At 46.4% G+C, this 15,851-nt stretch overlaps 1 protein-coding gene across 1 annotated transcript in view; it reads right to left on the reverse strand.

Annotated features, from left to right (window-relative positions):
• Positions 1-5,774: 5,774 nt before the first annotated feature.
• Positions 5,775-15,851, reverse strand: part of LOC306704532 (cyclic AMP receptor-like protein A) — a 49,498-nt gene continuing 39,421 nt past the window's right edge. Inside the window, exon 13 of the mRNA XM_079170920.1 lies at positions 5,775-6,117. Coding sequence (XP_079027046.1) covers positions 5,950-6,117 — 168 coding nt within the window. The 3' untranslated portion in view covers positions 5,775-5,949. The remainder of the gene's footprint in view (positions 6,118-15,851) is intronic.

A 15,851-nucleotide genomic window follows, 5' to 3' on the forward strand; every position in this document is an offset into this window, starting at 1 on the left:
CAAGTTCTCACAAACACACACACCTCCGGCACACATTAACCAAATATACACGTGCTGTCCTCAAAACAGACACACATATTTTTTGAAAGGGCTGGCTGCCAACGCACAGGCGTTGTATTCGCGCGCGCGCACACGCGCACACACACACACACACACAGTCGGCAGGCTCAGATTGCAGGAAGCTCTTTGCACGCAGCTCAGTCCGCAGCAGCCGGTACTAATCAGCACAATCCACCTGCAGATCGTTATGGATCGCTTACTGCAACTCACAGTCACAAACACACACAGACGCGCGCGTGCACTCACTCACACGCAAAATTTGCCCGAAAGCTCACTATAGCACGCATCTCGGCCACGTGCACACGTACAATCAATAGATCTATACTTGAACACACACTTTTATAAAGCCCTCACGTTGCTGATTATGCGTTTTTCACGGCAGTGTGACAATCACCCGCCATTCAAGGAAAATGTTTACGGGAAGTCATTGCGTGTTTACGACAGTCGACGGTGACTTTATAGTGAGCGTATCAATTGTTTTAAATCCATTTATTTTTTTGTAATCTAAAATCTCCAACGCTTTTTAAGGTTCACTCGAGGACTTTGGAAATGCCTCGATGCGCGCTGCTGAAATGGCAACACAGCGGCGCTTGTCTCTCCGTGTCACACAAACACGAAATAGCACGCGCACGCAAATCCCCCCCTCCATCCCCCACCGGTGTTGTAGGGCTAACCGGTTCCCCACAGGCGCGCCACGCTGCGTTAGCGCGGCCTCACCGGGGATAATTACAGCCTGGCGCGGCAGGGCGAGCGTGGCTCCGAGCCAAACACTGCTGCTGCTCGCGAGAGGGAAGGAGAGAGAGGGGGAGGGAGAGAGCGAGAGAGATTATTGGAGCAGTGAGAGACATAGACCTATAGATTAAACCCTAATCAATAGGCTGCTAAATTCGTCGATGCGATCAATCAGTGGGCCCGTGACATCAAATAACCATCGCGATCAATCACACTTCTTAATTCTGACCTTGGGGATCATGTGCCCCCCCCCCCCCCCCCCCCCCCTCTTTCTCACTCTCCAAAACGCGCGAACTAACAGCCGCGTCTTTTTTTTTAAGAGAATAAAGATTAAAACCTTCAAACGAATCTTATCTGAGGGGAAGGAGAAACGGTGGCGGCTCTCAGCGCGCAGCACAAGAAAGATCCCCCCACCCTCCTCCTCCCCCCGCCTCCCTCTCGTCTGTCGGCCTCTGTCGAGTTCCGCTCATAACCTCGCCACCCACCCTCCCAGTTCCCCGCCTCTCCCTGCTTTCCGCTGCTGGCGGGGAGCGCACACACACACACACACACACACACTTTACTACACACAAACGAGGGAGACGCACACACCCACCTCTTTATAGCTCTCTCGCTCTGACACGCACCCACAAGCATGCACAGCCTTGCGCGTACGCACATACACACACAGATGACACACACACACACACACACACACACACACACACACACACACACGCACGCACGCACGCACGCACGCACGCACGCACGCACACACACACACACACACACAGATGACACACACACACAGATGACACACACACACACAGATGACACACACACAGAGGCAGGCAGCGTCAATAAAAAGCCCAGCGCTGTGAGAGGCCGCCGGCACTCAACTCCCCCCCACACTCCCCCCCTTCCCTCCCTCCCTCCCTCCTGCCACTGCGATTAGCGGAGGCTGGCTGGCTGGGGAGAGGCGCCCCTCTGTTATCTGGGGCGGTGGCAGCCTGTGTGTGTTGAGAGAGAGAGCGAGCGAGCGAGAGAGAGAGAGAGAGAGAGAGAGAGAGAGAGAGAGAGCGAGAGACAGGAGAGGGAGAGATTAATTTAACTCTTTCGGGGCCGGATCGCAGCGCTTGAAGTTCCGCTCGCTTCTGCTCTCCGCCTAGCAGCAGCAGCACAGCCGAGCTGTTATGAGACAGGACGCAGGGGAAAGAGGGATAAAACACGCGATCCTCAAGAATTAGCCGTCCAATAATTGAATTAAAATAATAATAATTGTTAATTGCTGCCATAATTTAGACCGTGATATAGAAATATTGGATTTAAAAAAAATAATACTTTGGTTGGGGGAATGCTTTTGGTGGGTGTGGGGTTCTGCTGGGGGAATGCATTTAAAAAATCCTGGGTATGTCCCTGAATGTAAGGCGATGGCTGCAACTACAGAGTAAGAATAAAAAGGTAACAATCTGTGCAGGAGCCATGAGGATTTAGTGAAGAGGAGCCCGAGGGACATTTTGAACCAATCGTTTATGTAAATGATCAGAATGCTCTCACTTTGGTTTAACATTGCCACTTTTAGACACATGACTAAACTCATAGTTTAAGCATCCAAATCATTTTTTTTTAATTCTCATTCCAATCCACTGCTTCATCAGGTTGGTCTCAAGATAGCCTTGGAACCTATTAGAGTACTACACCACGCAAGCCTTTAAAGGTCTTTGGAAACCGCAACATTATCACCACTCTAATACAATGTCGAGCTTTGAAAACTAGAATTTAGTTTTCACATGCGTGTGGTGTTTGCAATTACTCCATAGAGAAACTTTGTGCAGCTCAGCTCTAAAAAATAAATAAAAATGAATCACAGATTCAAGGTCAGGGTCACGATGAGAGTGAGGAATCCAGAGAAGTCCAGATAATCTTTCCATTAAATCCATAGTGCAATAATGGCAACTACAGATACTTTGGTGTTGGTTTGTACACTGGTAACGGGTTGAAACAAATATGGGATAAATTCCAGTTACCATTCATTGAATGTTGTGGTGTTGTGTAATTGCCCGCACTGATTTGCCGGACTAACCTGTTTGAGGGGGCCGAGAGGCAACAATTGGAGCTGAGCCACTCTACAATCTTTTGGGGGAAGAACAATAGTCCTTTGGAAATAATAGTTATACATTTTGTTCCTGCAGAGCCCCTGAATTCAATGTAATAATAATAATAATGTATGGAAAGGCTGCATCACATATTTTCTTATTGTCAACAAACCCAATAGTAGTTGTTTAAAAACCCACTGAAGAGCCACACGTTTCTTCAATGAACACGATCACTGTGGTTCATTTGGAGTCCAACCCACACACACATCCTGCTGGCTCAACAGGGCAGCAAATGTGGATTCATCCACAACTGAAAATAGTCCCCAACAAATGCAAGATGTACTTCTGTTTAGTAAGGTTTGCTAAAGACTGTACGTGCCCAATTGTTTTTTTTTTCAATTACTGAGCCTTTAAAAAAAATGTCTACATTTATTTCCGAGCTAAACATTAATTTCGGTACAAAGTGCCGCAGACAGAGAATGGAAGTCCTGAAAGATGAACACGTTGTTGGTTTTAGTCTTCCACGGGATTTGTTGACAATAGGAAAAGTGTACAGTAAGTGCATACTTTTGAGGCTGCAGCACGTGAGTTGATTCTTAAATCTCAGAAAACACATTTACGTTTTTGGGTAATACAATATTTGCTTTAGAAGCCTATTCGCATCTTACTCTTTTACGTACATGTCACCCACAATACGGCTGTTCCGCACATTCTTGCAGACCTGTAAATCTCTCGTTCAGAACCAGCAGCCTACAGAGCAAATGGCTAATTAAAACATTCGACGTATAAAAGGGCTAAACGCGAGAACTTCCAGTCAATTATTTATACTTTTAAGGCTGCAATCTCCCCATTAACCTTCTCCAGCCTTATATTTAGTGCACGCGGCGGGTGAGCAGAGTTTAGAAGGGGGCTGTAAGCCCCCCCCCCCCCCCCCCCCTCCCTCGCCTGTAAACACTGCTCTGGGGCTCTAATAGACAGCAGCCGAGGCTCCCGGTGGGAAGCCGCGCAGGGGGAGCGACAAACACCAATCCGGGCCTGCCTCGCTATCGCTCCGAGGCGACAGCTCCGGCTTGTTTTTCAGCCAGCGTCTGGGCTGCTGCTGTCGCCTCTCCCTCCCCCATCTCCCCCCTCTTCTATCTCTCTCTCTCTCTCTCTTCCTCTCTCTGTGCGTCACAGCTAGGTCATGGCCGGACTCCAACAATGGCTCCGGTTTCTCGAGCCACATGCACGTGCGCAAACACACACACACACACACACACACACACACACACACACGCGCGCGCACAGGCACACAAACACTGATCTGACAAATGATAGGGTGGCGAGGCGAGGCGAGCTAATAGCAGGCAGCGCGCCTGCCGACATGCCCGTGGGCCGCGGGGTGTTAAATTGTATCCAATTACGGCGCATGCGACGATATGGGAGAGGGGGGGGGGGGGGGGGGGGGGGGGGGGGGGGTAATAATTCTTCTTGCGTGACAGGGAGATTCGCTTATTTTTCCCGGGCTCTGTATGTAGAGGCGGGCGCGGGGCTTCCGCGGAAGAGCCGCGTGGAGGGGGGAAAGTCTAGCTTTTCTGGAGGACATTGCGCGCGTATTTCATTAATCAAAATCCAGTTAACCAGATTTGGAGACACGGCAGGGGGGAGGGGGTCCGACCAATAATTAATATCCATTATTTAAGCAGCCCAGGTCTAAGAGGCGTCTTTTATACACACACACACAGACACACACACGCACGCACGTACGCACGCACGCACACGCACACACACACGGCTGGGGAAGGGGCACGAGAGGGAATGAGGGATTGCATGAATGTGAAAATGAAATAAACACGCCCAGTCTCAGCTTTGTTATGAAATGTCTCTGCTGCTCATTTATTTGATGGGAGTGCACAGTCAAGTAAAATCAGCAACAGTGCCAAAAGAGGGGTAGGGGTACAGTGCGTGTGTGTGATACAGTGGTGGGGGCTCTGTGAACTGCAAACGAAAGTCGCACTCTGGCGTTCATTGCCGCCCCGGCAGAAGAGCTCGACAACTCAAGGGTAAAAAGGGGGTCAAGTGTCGGTTCATTAGTTCAACTTGTCAGAGGCAGCTGACAGGCGGCAGCTCGCGCCCCGACAGTGATGGAACCACCTCGACGTGTGTGAAAAAAACAACGGGCTGAGGTGGAATATATAGCGACTCTATTATCCCGCCAATCACACCTCAGCTATGCCCCCACCCCTTCAGCGCCACGGACAAGGGCCACGAGGCGATGAACCGTCAGAGGCTGTTGCTTTGTCATCGTTTCCAAGAAGGCCCCGCGTGTCTGTGTCGACTAGTACAAAAATAGAGCGTACACTATATATATATATATATATATATATATATATATATATATATATATATATATATATGTGTACAGGTCGTTGATAAATACAGTGCAACAAATAAATGTAGTATTCCATAAAAAACAACAACAATACAAACAGTCTTTCAAAGTAATACTTTGTAATACACCCCCCCCCATCAGGAAGAACATTTGTGCTTTCAACTTCTGACACAGGAGGTGCTTTTAAAAGGCCCGTTTTACACCCCGTAGAGAAGTGAAAAGGTAATTGCTGTGAATGCTAAACTAACACCTTGTTACGATTGCCTTTGAGCCATTCTTCATGTTTTCGTGGTATGCCAAAACACTGCAGAATGCTGGAGTTGTTGTAGGACCTTTGGCTCTGCAGCAGACGCCTTTAACATCAGGAGGATCTTTAGAGCCGGTCCTCTCTCCTCGTAGTGTTGCAGGGAACTGCAGCTCTGCTCAGTGTGTGTGTGTGTGTGTGTGTGTGTGTGTGTGTGTGTGTGTCTTTAGGATATTAAATAGTAAAGGATGGGGATTAATAATGGAACCTGACAGCTCATCTCCGCCTTCTATCTGCCCGACTGTCCCCCCAATCTTTTCCCTTCCACCCCCCCCCCCCCCCACACCTCTTGTTCCTCCCTCTCGGTTTCTAATCCGCTGCGTCTCTCTCTGGCTGCGACCCTCCTTCGGGCTGCTTCCCTCAAGCACTTTTCTCTCCCTGCCTCTCTGTCTCTCCCTCCCTCTCTCTCAGGGCCCTCTGTCTTTCAGGGTCATGTCAGGAGAGTAGAAGAGCACGTTGGTGTCATCGTCGTCGTCATCGCTGAGGTCGACCAGGTCAGCTTGTGTGTAGCGCACCGCCCCGGGGTGGTACTCTCCGATCCGAGTCCTGTCACACAGCCGCGACTGCAGAGCCAGCTGGAACACAGGCACACACAAGCAGAGTTTGAAATAAACACACGCTGTTTTTAGCCCCCCCCCCCCTTCGATCTGGCCATCCATTCGCACTAAGCTGCCGTTTCACACACTCGAAGACGGTCTCCTGGGTTGATACATGTGAAAACGACCGGCCGTTCACACATGCAGGAGGCGAGACAGGCTGCCGCTCACTTGTGAGCTGAACCTCCGAGTGACATCCTGGTGCTGCCGATTAAGACGCAAAAGATCGCAGTGAGCGACCCGGAGAAGTCGAGAAAAGGTTCCACTTTATGCTAATGTCCTCTGACACGCTTGTTTTTGAATCCCTCTGGAAACTGAAGCACAGTTGTTTTCATTTTCTACTCCACTCAATGACATGAAAGTACTGTACTTCAAACAAAATGGAGGAAAAGCGTGCTGTCACGGTCAATGGCACTCAATATGAAGTAACTTCATGGAACTATCGGGACTTGAATAAGAGAAAAAATGTGAACATGAACGGCTTTGTCGTGCACCAGTGGCCAATCAGAGCTCCAGTAATGATGTAATTCACATGCATGAGGGGAAAAAGGCTTGCAAGCCTCAGGCTCACGAGGGGGCCATGTAGCTATGCTCCGTCAGAACAGCGTATAGGCTACACACCCTTCTGACATCGTGTTGGGGGCACTGTGTCCCACCATTTATGCAACTTTTTGAAACAGACATCTACACCTCACTTTACGACCTAAGGTGAGAAATGAGCCAGAGTTTTAACTCCTCTCTCAAGCTGTCTTTCTATTATTATTTACTAGTGCTGGGCAAGTTAACGCGTTATTATCGCTTTAACGCATTAATGAATTAACGCATTTTTTTATGTATTTTTATTTTGAAAGTCCATTGCTCACTGGCAGCGGTGGAGGAAGTCTTGGTGCAGCGTGCGGAGAAGTATAGATAAACAAAAGCAAGACAAGCTAACAAATGCAACAGAGAAGTGGATAGAAACTGCAGCCGGTTAGTGTTAGATGTCGGTCTGAGGAACGTTCTCAAGGTGCGTTCGCGTCGCGTTTTAGAATCAACGAATGACGGCACGTATGAGCTTCAAGAATGAGCTAAGAAAGTTAGCGGAAAGATTAACGTGAGCCAACATCCGGTTTCTTCAGACGAACATCCGGTTCTCAGAATAAGATGCCAACAAAGTATGAATTATATTCACATTAAGTATAAAACATGCTACCTGCATCTCGTGAGTTAAAGGGAAAATACACCTAAACTGTGCGTAAAGTGTCTTTATTCTTTGATCGCAGTTACAGCATTATATTGATGAACAGTAGAGCTGCACATGCTCTGACTGTCATGAAGACAGACATTTTGATGAAACATGCTGAAACATTTTATTGATGTTGCACAGCAGTGGAACGTTTCACATAAAGTCACACACTGAGCACAGATAGTGAAGAGATATAACTGCTACTATGTAAAGAGAATACTGCTGTTAAAAAGAACCTTATTTGTTTTAAGTGTTTGCAAATCAAATGTTATTGCCCTTTTGTTCATATAGCAGTACTTTTAAAATAAAAGTGCGCAATACACTACTTTTGAACAATAACAATGCGTAACAATAACAATGCGATTAATCGCAAAAAATCCATGCGATTAATCGCGATTAAAATTGTACTCGTTGCCCAGCACTATTATTTACACAACAATTCCACTTCATGACTTACCATGTGAACAACCAAGTGCACCCCTGCAGCCCTTTTTGCACAGAGATTCCGCAACTCTGCCATAAAGGAGACGCGCCATTATGTCGGCTCTGCTTTTTGACACTGAACCCACCAACGGCGGCATAATGCTCCCCAGGTGTGTGGTTTAAGATAGCATGCTGGCATTAGAGGCCGATCACACCGAGACGCAGCCCTAGAAACGCATTGCCCGCAAAACCATTGTTTTCCTATGGCACGTTGCGCCTGGAGTGTGCTACGTTTTTCAGGCAGTTTTAGACGCGCATAAAAGTTTACATCTATTTAACTTTTCAGTGCCAGACCATATACTGTATATAAGAAGTGGACGTAGTCACCGTGACGTTTTGAACACTCGAGTTCGGCAATTTCGTCGTCGCCATCTTGGATTACCGCGGTCGCCGTGTTGTTTTTTTGTAGCAACCAGTGAAGTGACCATATTTGGAATGCGGAGGAGTGACCTCGAGACGCTGTATACATAGCTTAGCGACCTGTCAATCACATTAAGCCCGCCCTAAAGCATACTCTGCTTTATGGTCTATTTGACTCTAAATGGACTAGGGCTGCAACAACGAATCGATAAAATCGATAAAAATCGATTATTAAAATAGTTGGCAACGAATTTCATTATCGATTCGTTGTGTCGCGCGATTATTACGCCACTCAATAAGTCGCGGAGATGTTTGCCTCTCGGCTCCCCCTCGATGCTCTTAACTGAGTGTCCCGCGGGGTCCGAAGCGTTTACTTTGAAAATTAGAGTGTTCAAAGCAGGCCCAGTCGCCTGAATACCGCAGCTAGGAATAATGGAATAGGACTCCGGTTCTATTTTGTGGGTTTTTCTCTGAACTGGGGCCATGATTAAGAGGGACGGCCGGGGGACTTCGTATTGTGCCGTTCGAGGTGAAATTCTTGGACCGGCGCAAGACGGACGAAAGCGAAAGCATTTGCCAAGAATGTTTTCATTAATCAAGAACGAAAGTCAGGTTCGAAGACGATCAGATACCGGCGTAGTTCCGACCATAAACGATGCCAACTAGCGATCCGGCGGCGTTATTCCCATGACCCGCCGGGCAGCGTCCGGGAAACCAAAGTCTTTGGGTTCCGGGGGGAGTATGGTGGCAAAGCTGAAACTTAAAGGAATTGACGGACGGGCCCCACCAGGATTGGAGCCTGCGGCTTAATTTGACTCTACACGGGAAACCTCACCCGGCCCGGACACAGAAAGGATTGACAGATTGATGCTCTTTCTCCATTCTGTGGGTGGTGGTGCATGGCCGTTCTTAGTTGGTGGAGCGATTTGTCTGGTTAATTCCGATAACGAACGAGACTCCGGCATGCTAACTAGTTACGCGGCCCCTTGCGGTCGGCGTCCAGCTTCTTAGAGGGACGAGTGGCGTTCAGCCACACGAGATTGAGCAATAACAGGTCTGTGATGCCCTTAGATGTCCGGGGCTGCACGCACGCCACACTAAGTGGATCAGTGTGTGTCTACCCGTCACCGAGAGGCGTGGGTAACCCGCTGAACCCCACTCCTGATATTAGTCAATTTATTTAAATTATTACTTTAACAGCTCAGGGATGTTCGAGCAACCTGTTTGGGCACTTTCTGAAGAGTTTTTGCTCTGTGAATTTGCACTGTCAGTTCTGTTTTTGAATAAAAGGTTGGAAATTAATGCTTTTTTGTTTTTTTATCCGATTCATCGATTAATCGAACAAATAATCGACAGATTAATCGATTATTAAAATAATCGTTAGTTGCAGCCCTAAAATGGACCATAATTTACTAAATGAACATCATGCTGTATTGAAGAAGACTTGAAACACAAATGCCCCGCCTTGAACAGGCGTGTGTGAAAGGTGCTTATTGATGAATTCCAGGAGAGACTGAGTCTGAAAATGTGCGCCGTTATCCTCATATTTAATCAATATCGCCTCTACCCTCTCTTCATGACGGCCACTTTGTTACTCCGCCTTCGAGTGTGGCCATATGGAAAACACTTCCTACAAAGTGGTTCTTTTCTAGCATGACCAAACACTTGTGAGAGGAAAGAGAGAGTCTGCTACTTTGAGTTTGTGTGAACTTGGCGTTATGGTGGGGTGGAGCATACTGACAACTTTAGGGTGATTTCACACCTGTAGTCCGGTTCATTTGGTCTGGACCAAAGGGAAAGACTAAACACTGTTCCATTTTAGTTCTGCTTTGGTTCCTGTTCACACTGACATTTTACGAATGAACCAAGAGGAGTTAACATGAAGTTGTGTGATTGGACAGTTCTGGTGATCGTCATCCTGCATCATCAGGACTCTCAAGGGGACATGACAGAAGTTCATGCAGCACTTTAATGCTTCTGATGAGGATATTTATATTTAGAGTCACAAAGACCTCACGTAGAAATAACTGATGATTAGCAGTATTGGTGTTATTAGACTGTAAATCGATCCAATGATGATGATGATGAATAATGACCAACAGGTAGAGACAACACTGTTCCAAAGCCCCTTCACGTGCTCACAGATGATGGTGTGAACGTCAGGGAGCACACGGACACCAGGCGTCTGTACAGTAATGACTCAGGGCTGATGGCTGTGGGATCGCTGTCAACACTTGGACTTAATGGACAATAGACTTAATGAACTGACAAAGTACACAGAGTCGGATATAAGCACAGCTTTTAAACAGGGAAAATACCGGCGCTGACATGCAAACCTGTTGATTTGCATAAATAGGATTTGAAACTACGGTCCGCCTGCTTAACAGGTGACTTTAATGACCCGCAAAGAAATCGCTAATTAATCAAGTTTGTTTGACAACAGGAACAGAATAATATCTGCACGAGAATAACCAAAGTGAATTTCGACTGTTTTCAAACACAGCAGGTGATCGCAGAGTAAAAGAGGGCGGAATGTTGAAAGTAAAGCTGAGACTCAGCAGAGTGTCCAGGCTATCAACTACTCCTTAACACCAACGTGTTATTTTACAATGATAAGTATATCTTACGATGAGTTACTGCATTTTTTGTGAGCCTTCCTGCGAACGTCCAACATGTGTCAATTTCCACTCGTTAAGCAGTCTTTTCAAAATGAACTTCCGTGGAGACTGATCATCATACCTGCTAGGCATCGGCACGTTAGCAATGTCCTTGTGCAACATATCCTCATACAACAATTCGTACAGTATATCTTACATAAAGTTTTGTGCGTTTTCCCAAGAAAGACAGCAACACGTGTCAATTTCCACTTGTTACATGCATACGGTCTTTTCAAAGTAAACCTCCGCCTTTACGGGAAACAACACAGTTAGGTTTAGACAACAATACTTCTTGGTTAGGTTTAGAAAAAGACCTTAGAATAAATGTACGTTGACTTCTCTTTTCACACGGGTCTCCTGGCCGAAAGATAAGTGTCTGTTGGACCCACACACCTCCTGTCACTCCCGCCCTGCGTGGGCTTTTGCGGTCTTAATATTTCATTGTTCACGATTCCGGCGATAACATACAAAATGATTTCCGTGAATTACGGCGCATATTTTCCGTAAGGTAGCCTATAGCTCGGAACGCTGGATGAGAACAGCCTGCCCGATACACGACAGCTGTGAGGCACAGTGTGAATGTTTACTGGCCGAAAAAGGACCACAAAGAAACGATCTTTACAAAAAAAGACCTGCGGCGACATGTTGTTTACACACAACATTTTTTTTTTTAATGAGCTGGCTCGGCGAGGACGTACTCTACTGCAGCGACAGTGAGACCTGTGGGGATTGGGAGCAGCTTTTTCCTGCATGCGCACACACACACACACACACACACACACACACACACACACACACACACACACACACACACACACACACACACACACACACACACACACACACACACACACACACACACACACACACACACACACACACACACACAGAGGAAGAAGACGACGAAGAAGAAGTGAGCTCATTGCAGAGCTACAGGCGGTTCGAGCTGCATGGCTTGAATGCAGATCAATATCAGGGAAGGAAAAGAGTGGAAGAAGAGGGGGGGGGGGGGGGGGGGGGGGGGGGTACACAGGTGGGAGGCAGACGCAACACAAAGGAGAGCGGCAGAAATAATGTAAGAGAGATAAATGCCAGAGATGCTGTAACAGGGTGAAGGGAACAGCAGAGGCATGGGAACACAAACACACACACACACACACACACACACACACACACGCATACAGTACAGAGAGATAGAGATAGGAGAGTCGAAGACTGCGAGGAAGAGAAAAAAACAACGGACTAGAAAAGAGCGAGAGACACGAGGCAGAGAGACAACATGCACACGAGACTCCAGAAATCTGGTTTTCACGGGTGATTAGGCGAGGTGAGCAATCAGAGGAGGTGAGTTTAGTGTAAATTGTAGTTGCAGACTGCTGAGGGCTTTTTAGCACAGGAACAAGAAGAGGTGGGAGTCTTTGGTTTGATGTAGATTTTCACAATTCAATACATAGCAAAGAGGCACTATTGTTTGGACTCTTTCCCCAAACCATTCACTCACGTTTGCAGTCTGCTAAATCGTAGTTTGAAACATAAAGCAGTTCAGCGAAATGGTCACTGTCTGACCAAACAGAAAAAGCAGGCGTGTGGGAGTATAAAGCTTTTCTTTTTTTTATTTGAAAAAAAGTTAGAATTTGAAAACATGTAGCATGTCTTCTGGCTGAATGAGAATAATGAGATGAAAACCAATGTGTATGCTCTTTTCTAGAAGGACAGGTCGGTCTATGTGTTTGGGGTGCTCTGATGTGCTGATTTTAACATTACATCTCAATCAGCCGGGTCATCGGGGGGGGTTTTCTTTTGCCCAAACCAATCGGTCGTTCGTGATGTTTCCATTCCACCAATGTGGAATGTTCCATTACCAGCTGAACAGTTCACTGGACGCATATCACAACATAAAAAAATGACAGTGATATAGGTTATTCTGTAAGAATTTACAAGAGTCTGTACAGCTACGTCGCCCTAATTCGTACTCATCGCAATTTACCGCAAATGTAGCTAGGCAGCTAGCTGGGGTATGTAGGAAGATGACGTTCCCATTTTAAGTCCCATTTTAAGTCCCATTTTTAATCCCGTATACAAAACTCTGGCTGGTCGACTGTTTCTCCAACCACAGGTTAACAGTCGTTGGATGGCAGCTCATCTCCGCCTTCTTGTTAACGCCAAACCTGTTTGAGTCACTGAACACATACATGTTTGGCTACAGGTGCAGGTCTTTAAAATTAAATAGAATAGAAATATCAAATTAATCTCCATAGACCAAGGGACAAACAACTGCGACCCCCACATCGCCCACCCTCACTGAGTTCGGCTACAACATGAGCCTTCAAGTTGCTAATCGCGCTGTAAAATCCGAGAAGCCTGCAAAAAAAAGAAATCTTGGCGCGGATACCCGCTGGCTGCACTGGAACCCCAGAAATAAAGCCGCGATGTCAGACCGATAGCTGGTGGGCTCAGAGATTGTTGGGTCATAAGTGATGATTGAGATGGATTCTTTTTGTATGAGTCTAGTCTTCAAAGAAAATCCTACTCTTTCCTTGAAAATTATTTGCCAAATAAGCTATTTGTAGATTTTGTTTGCAATGGACACACAGCAAACTACAAACAAAATGAATAAACTAAATATTATAAATTAAATAAACTATAACCAGAACACTTTGAGACTAAAGAGAACTCTCAGTCAAGTTCTGGAGCGTCTTTTTCTGTCATTTCTAAGATTTATGGATTCAACTTCCCATCAGTTGCAGAACGCCGGCATGCACCCGTCCCTTTCACCTCACGTCTCTCCCTCAGTGCCTCCCTCTCAACTCTCCCGTGCCCTGTACGGGATCACAACAACTTAAAGTGGTGCAGTGTGTGTCGGTTGACCGGCTCATAGATCGTTAGCTCACTGCTGTAAGTCTCTGAGTTTTGGCACACAATGCATTCACAAAATACTTCATCTTATTCTTGTAAATACTAGCATTTAAGCTATTAAATCCAAAATGCTTCCAAGTGCTTGTCGGCATTTCACGATGCCCTAAATTCACAGTTTCTCCCTTTTCATTTATCCCAATGTAGCGGGGAGAAACACGCGTTATTAACGACGTGAAGTAAGAATCAGAATCACAGAAAAAAAGGATTTTGATTAAAGGAACAAAAACTGGATTTTGTCTCTTATTTCTCACGCTGTTGTCCCATCAGGAGGGAATCCTTTAATGGCGAGTACGGTGAGGAGGGACCGTCAACTCATTTAACGTACATAAGGCATACGAGCAGTGTATTAAGACCCAAGCCGATCCCTTTAAACGCATGTAAATGCACCGCAGGCAAACAGCAGGAGAGACGGAGAGAGGCAGACAGCCAGTGAGTGAGCTGGAGGAGGCAGGCTTAGGAGGGGTGGGTGGTATCTGGTACCAAAGTGCAGATTTGTTGCGTTGAGGGAGGAATGCTTTGACGCTGTTCCCCCCCCTCCCCTTCCCTTCTCTCCCTCACCCCTCCTCTCCTCCGCCAATCTCGCACCTGATGTGTGGGGGCTGCTGGGAGCCGCATGCCAAGATGAATAACAACCGGCTGTTAGTCACGATAGAGCACGAACACACGCGTGCGCCGCCCGCCCGTCTCTCTCTCTCTCTCTCTCTCTCGTCTTCTTTCTCGCCTTCTCTCTCTCTCTCTCTCTGACACACACACACACAAACAGCATTTTCTCTGTGATTTACGAACACATTGAGATTCCACTTCACTCCTCTGTCTCCTCGTGTGTCTCTCTCTCTCCCCCCGACTCGCCACAGTGCAACATTGACATTTGGGTTGAAGGTCATACCACACATTCCAGTCTTCCACGTTGCGCTCGTGACCCGTTATCAGCGTCGTTGGTGAAACTGAGTAGGTGACAATATGTGTGTGTGTGTGTGTGTGTGTGTGTGTGTGTACGCGTGAACTAAGACCACGGGGACTTTTTCTTTCTCTTTGTGGTTCAATATCAGCTGTGGCTCATATCCGCAGATGCTGCCTGTGTTTGTGGATTGAGACAAATCTGTGGAGAATTGTATTGATTGTGGTGTTTATTGAAATGCAACCAATCAGGGTGTGCGCTTCAAATGTAAAAAAAAAAAAAAAAGGCCTTCATCACATTTTCCTAAAAGACTTAAGGATGTGTAATTTCACTCTTTAAATAAGGGGATTTTGGTATCAGACCCGACAGTTATTTCCTGTGTAGGTGATTCGTGACGGATGGTAGCAGACAACTTGGAAAGTTTAGTACGCTAATTACAAATTCTGAAGCGAGGAACTGGGAAGATGACTAAAAAGATGTTAAAATTAGAGTGAGTTTTTGTGGGAGGGAGCACATCAGTTAACTTCAATTTATATGAGTATAAAGGTTGCTTGGCCTTTTTCTTCTTAGATAGTGATCATGAAATACAAATGGTTTGATCTACATGTATTCTAAATATATCAAGTTTCCGACCATATAGAACTAAGGAAAACCATCTGTGGGGCATTTTTGCTTGGCAAATCTCTACTGCTTATCAAGTGTGTTGCCTGTTTATGTTCAGTCAATCGACTGACTACATGTTTTGGCCCTTCATCAGTATGAAATTGTTTCAGCTACTACTAACACCACCGACACCTCGTCTCCACCGGTTGCTGGTTAGTGCAGCGCCACCAGGAGTTCCATAGTGGTATATACTATGCAGAGCGAGGAGGAACACACAGCCCTCGTCTTCCTGCAATGTGAATACACCTTCAGACACAGGCTGACACGTTGCTCACACTATGAGCTCAGTGTGGAGGTGTTAGTGGCCAATCTCCTGCAATATCTTAATTGACCACCTTATAGACAGAGCTCATTTGTAGAGCCACGTACAGAGTACGGTTAATATTAGTAGCGTTAGTTTGCTAGAATTAGAATTATGTTTCTACTTTAGATGACTACTTCCTTCACACAAGGAGTTGTTTAACATTTGAAACATATGGGGACTGGAAAAACCAGAAATAAAATAACAATT

This window comes from Pholis gunnellus (genome assembly GCF_910591455.1).
Source record: "Pholis gunnellus genome assembly, chromosome: 12".
Taxonomy (NCBI): domain Eukaryota; kingdom Metazoa; phylum Chordata; class Actinopteri; order Perciformes; family Pholidae; genus Pholis; species Pholis gunnellus.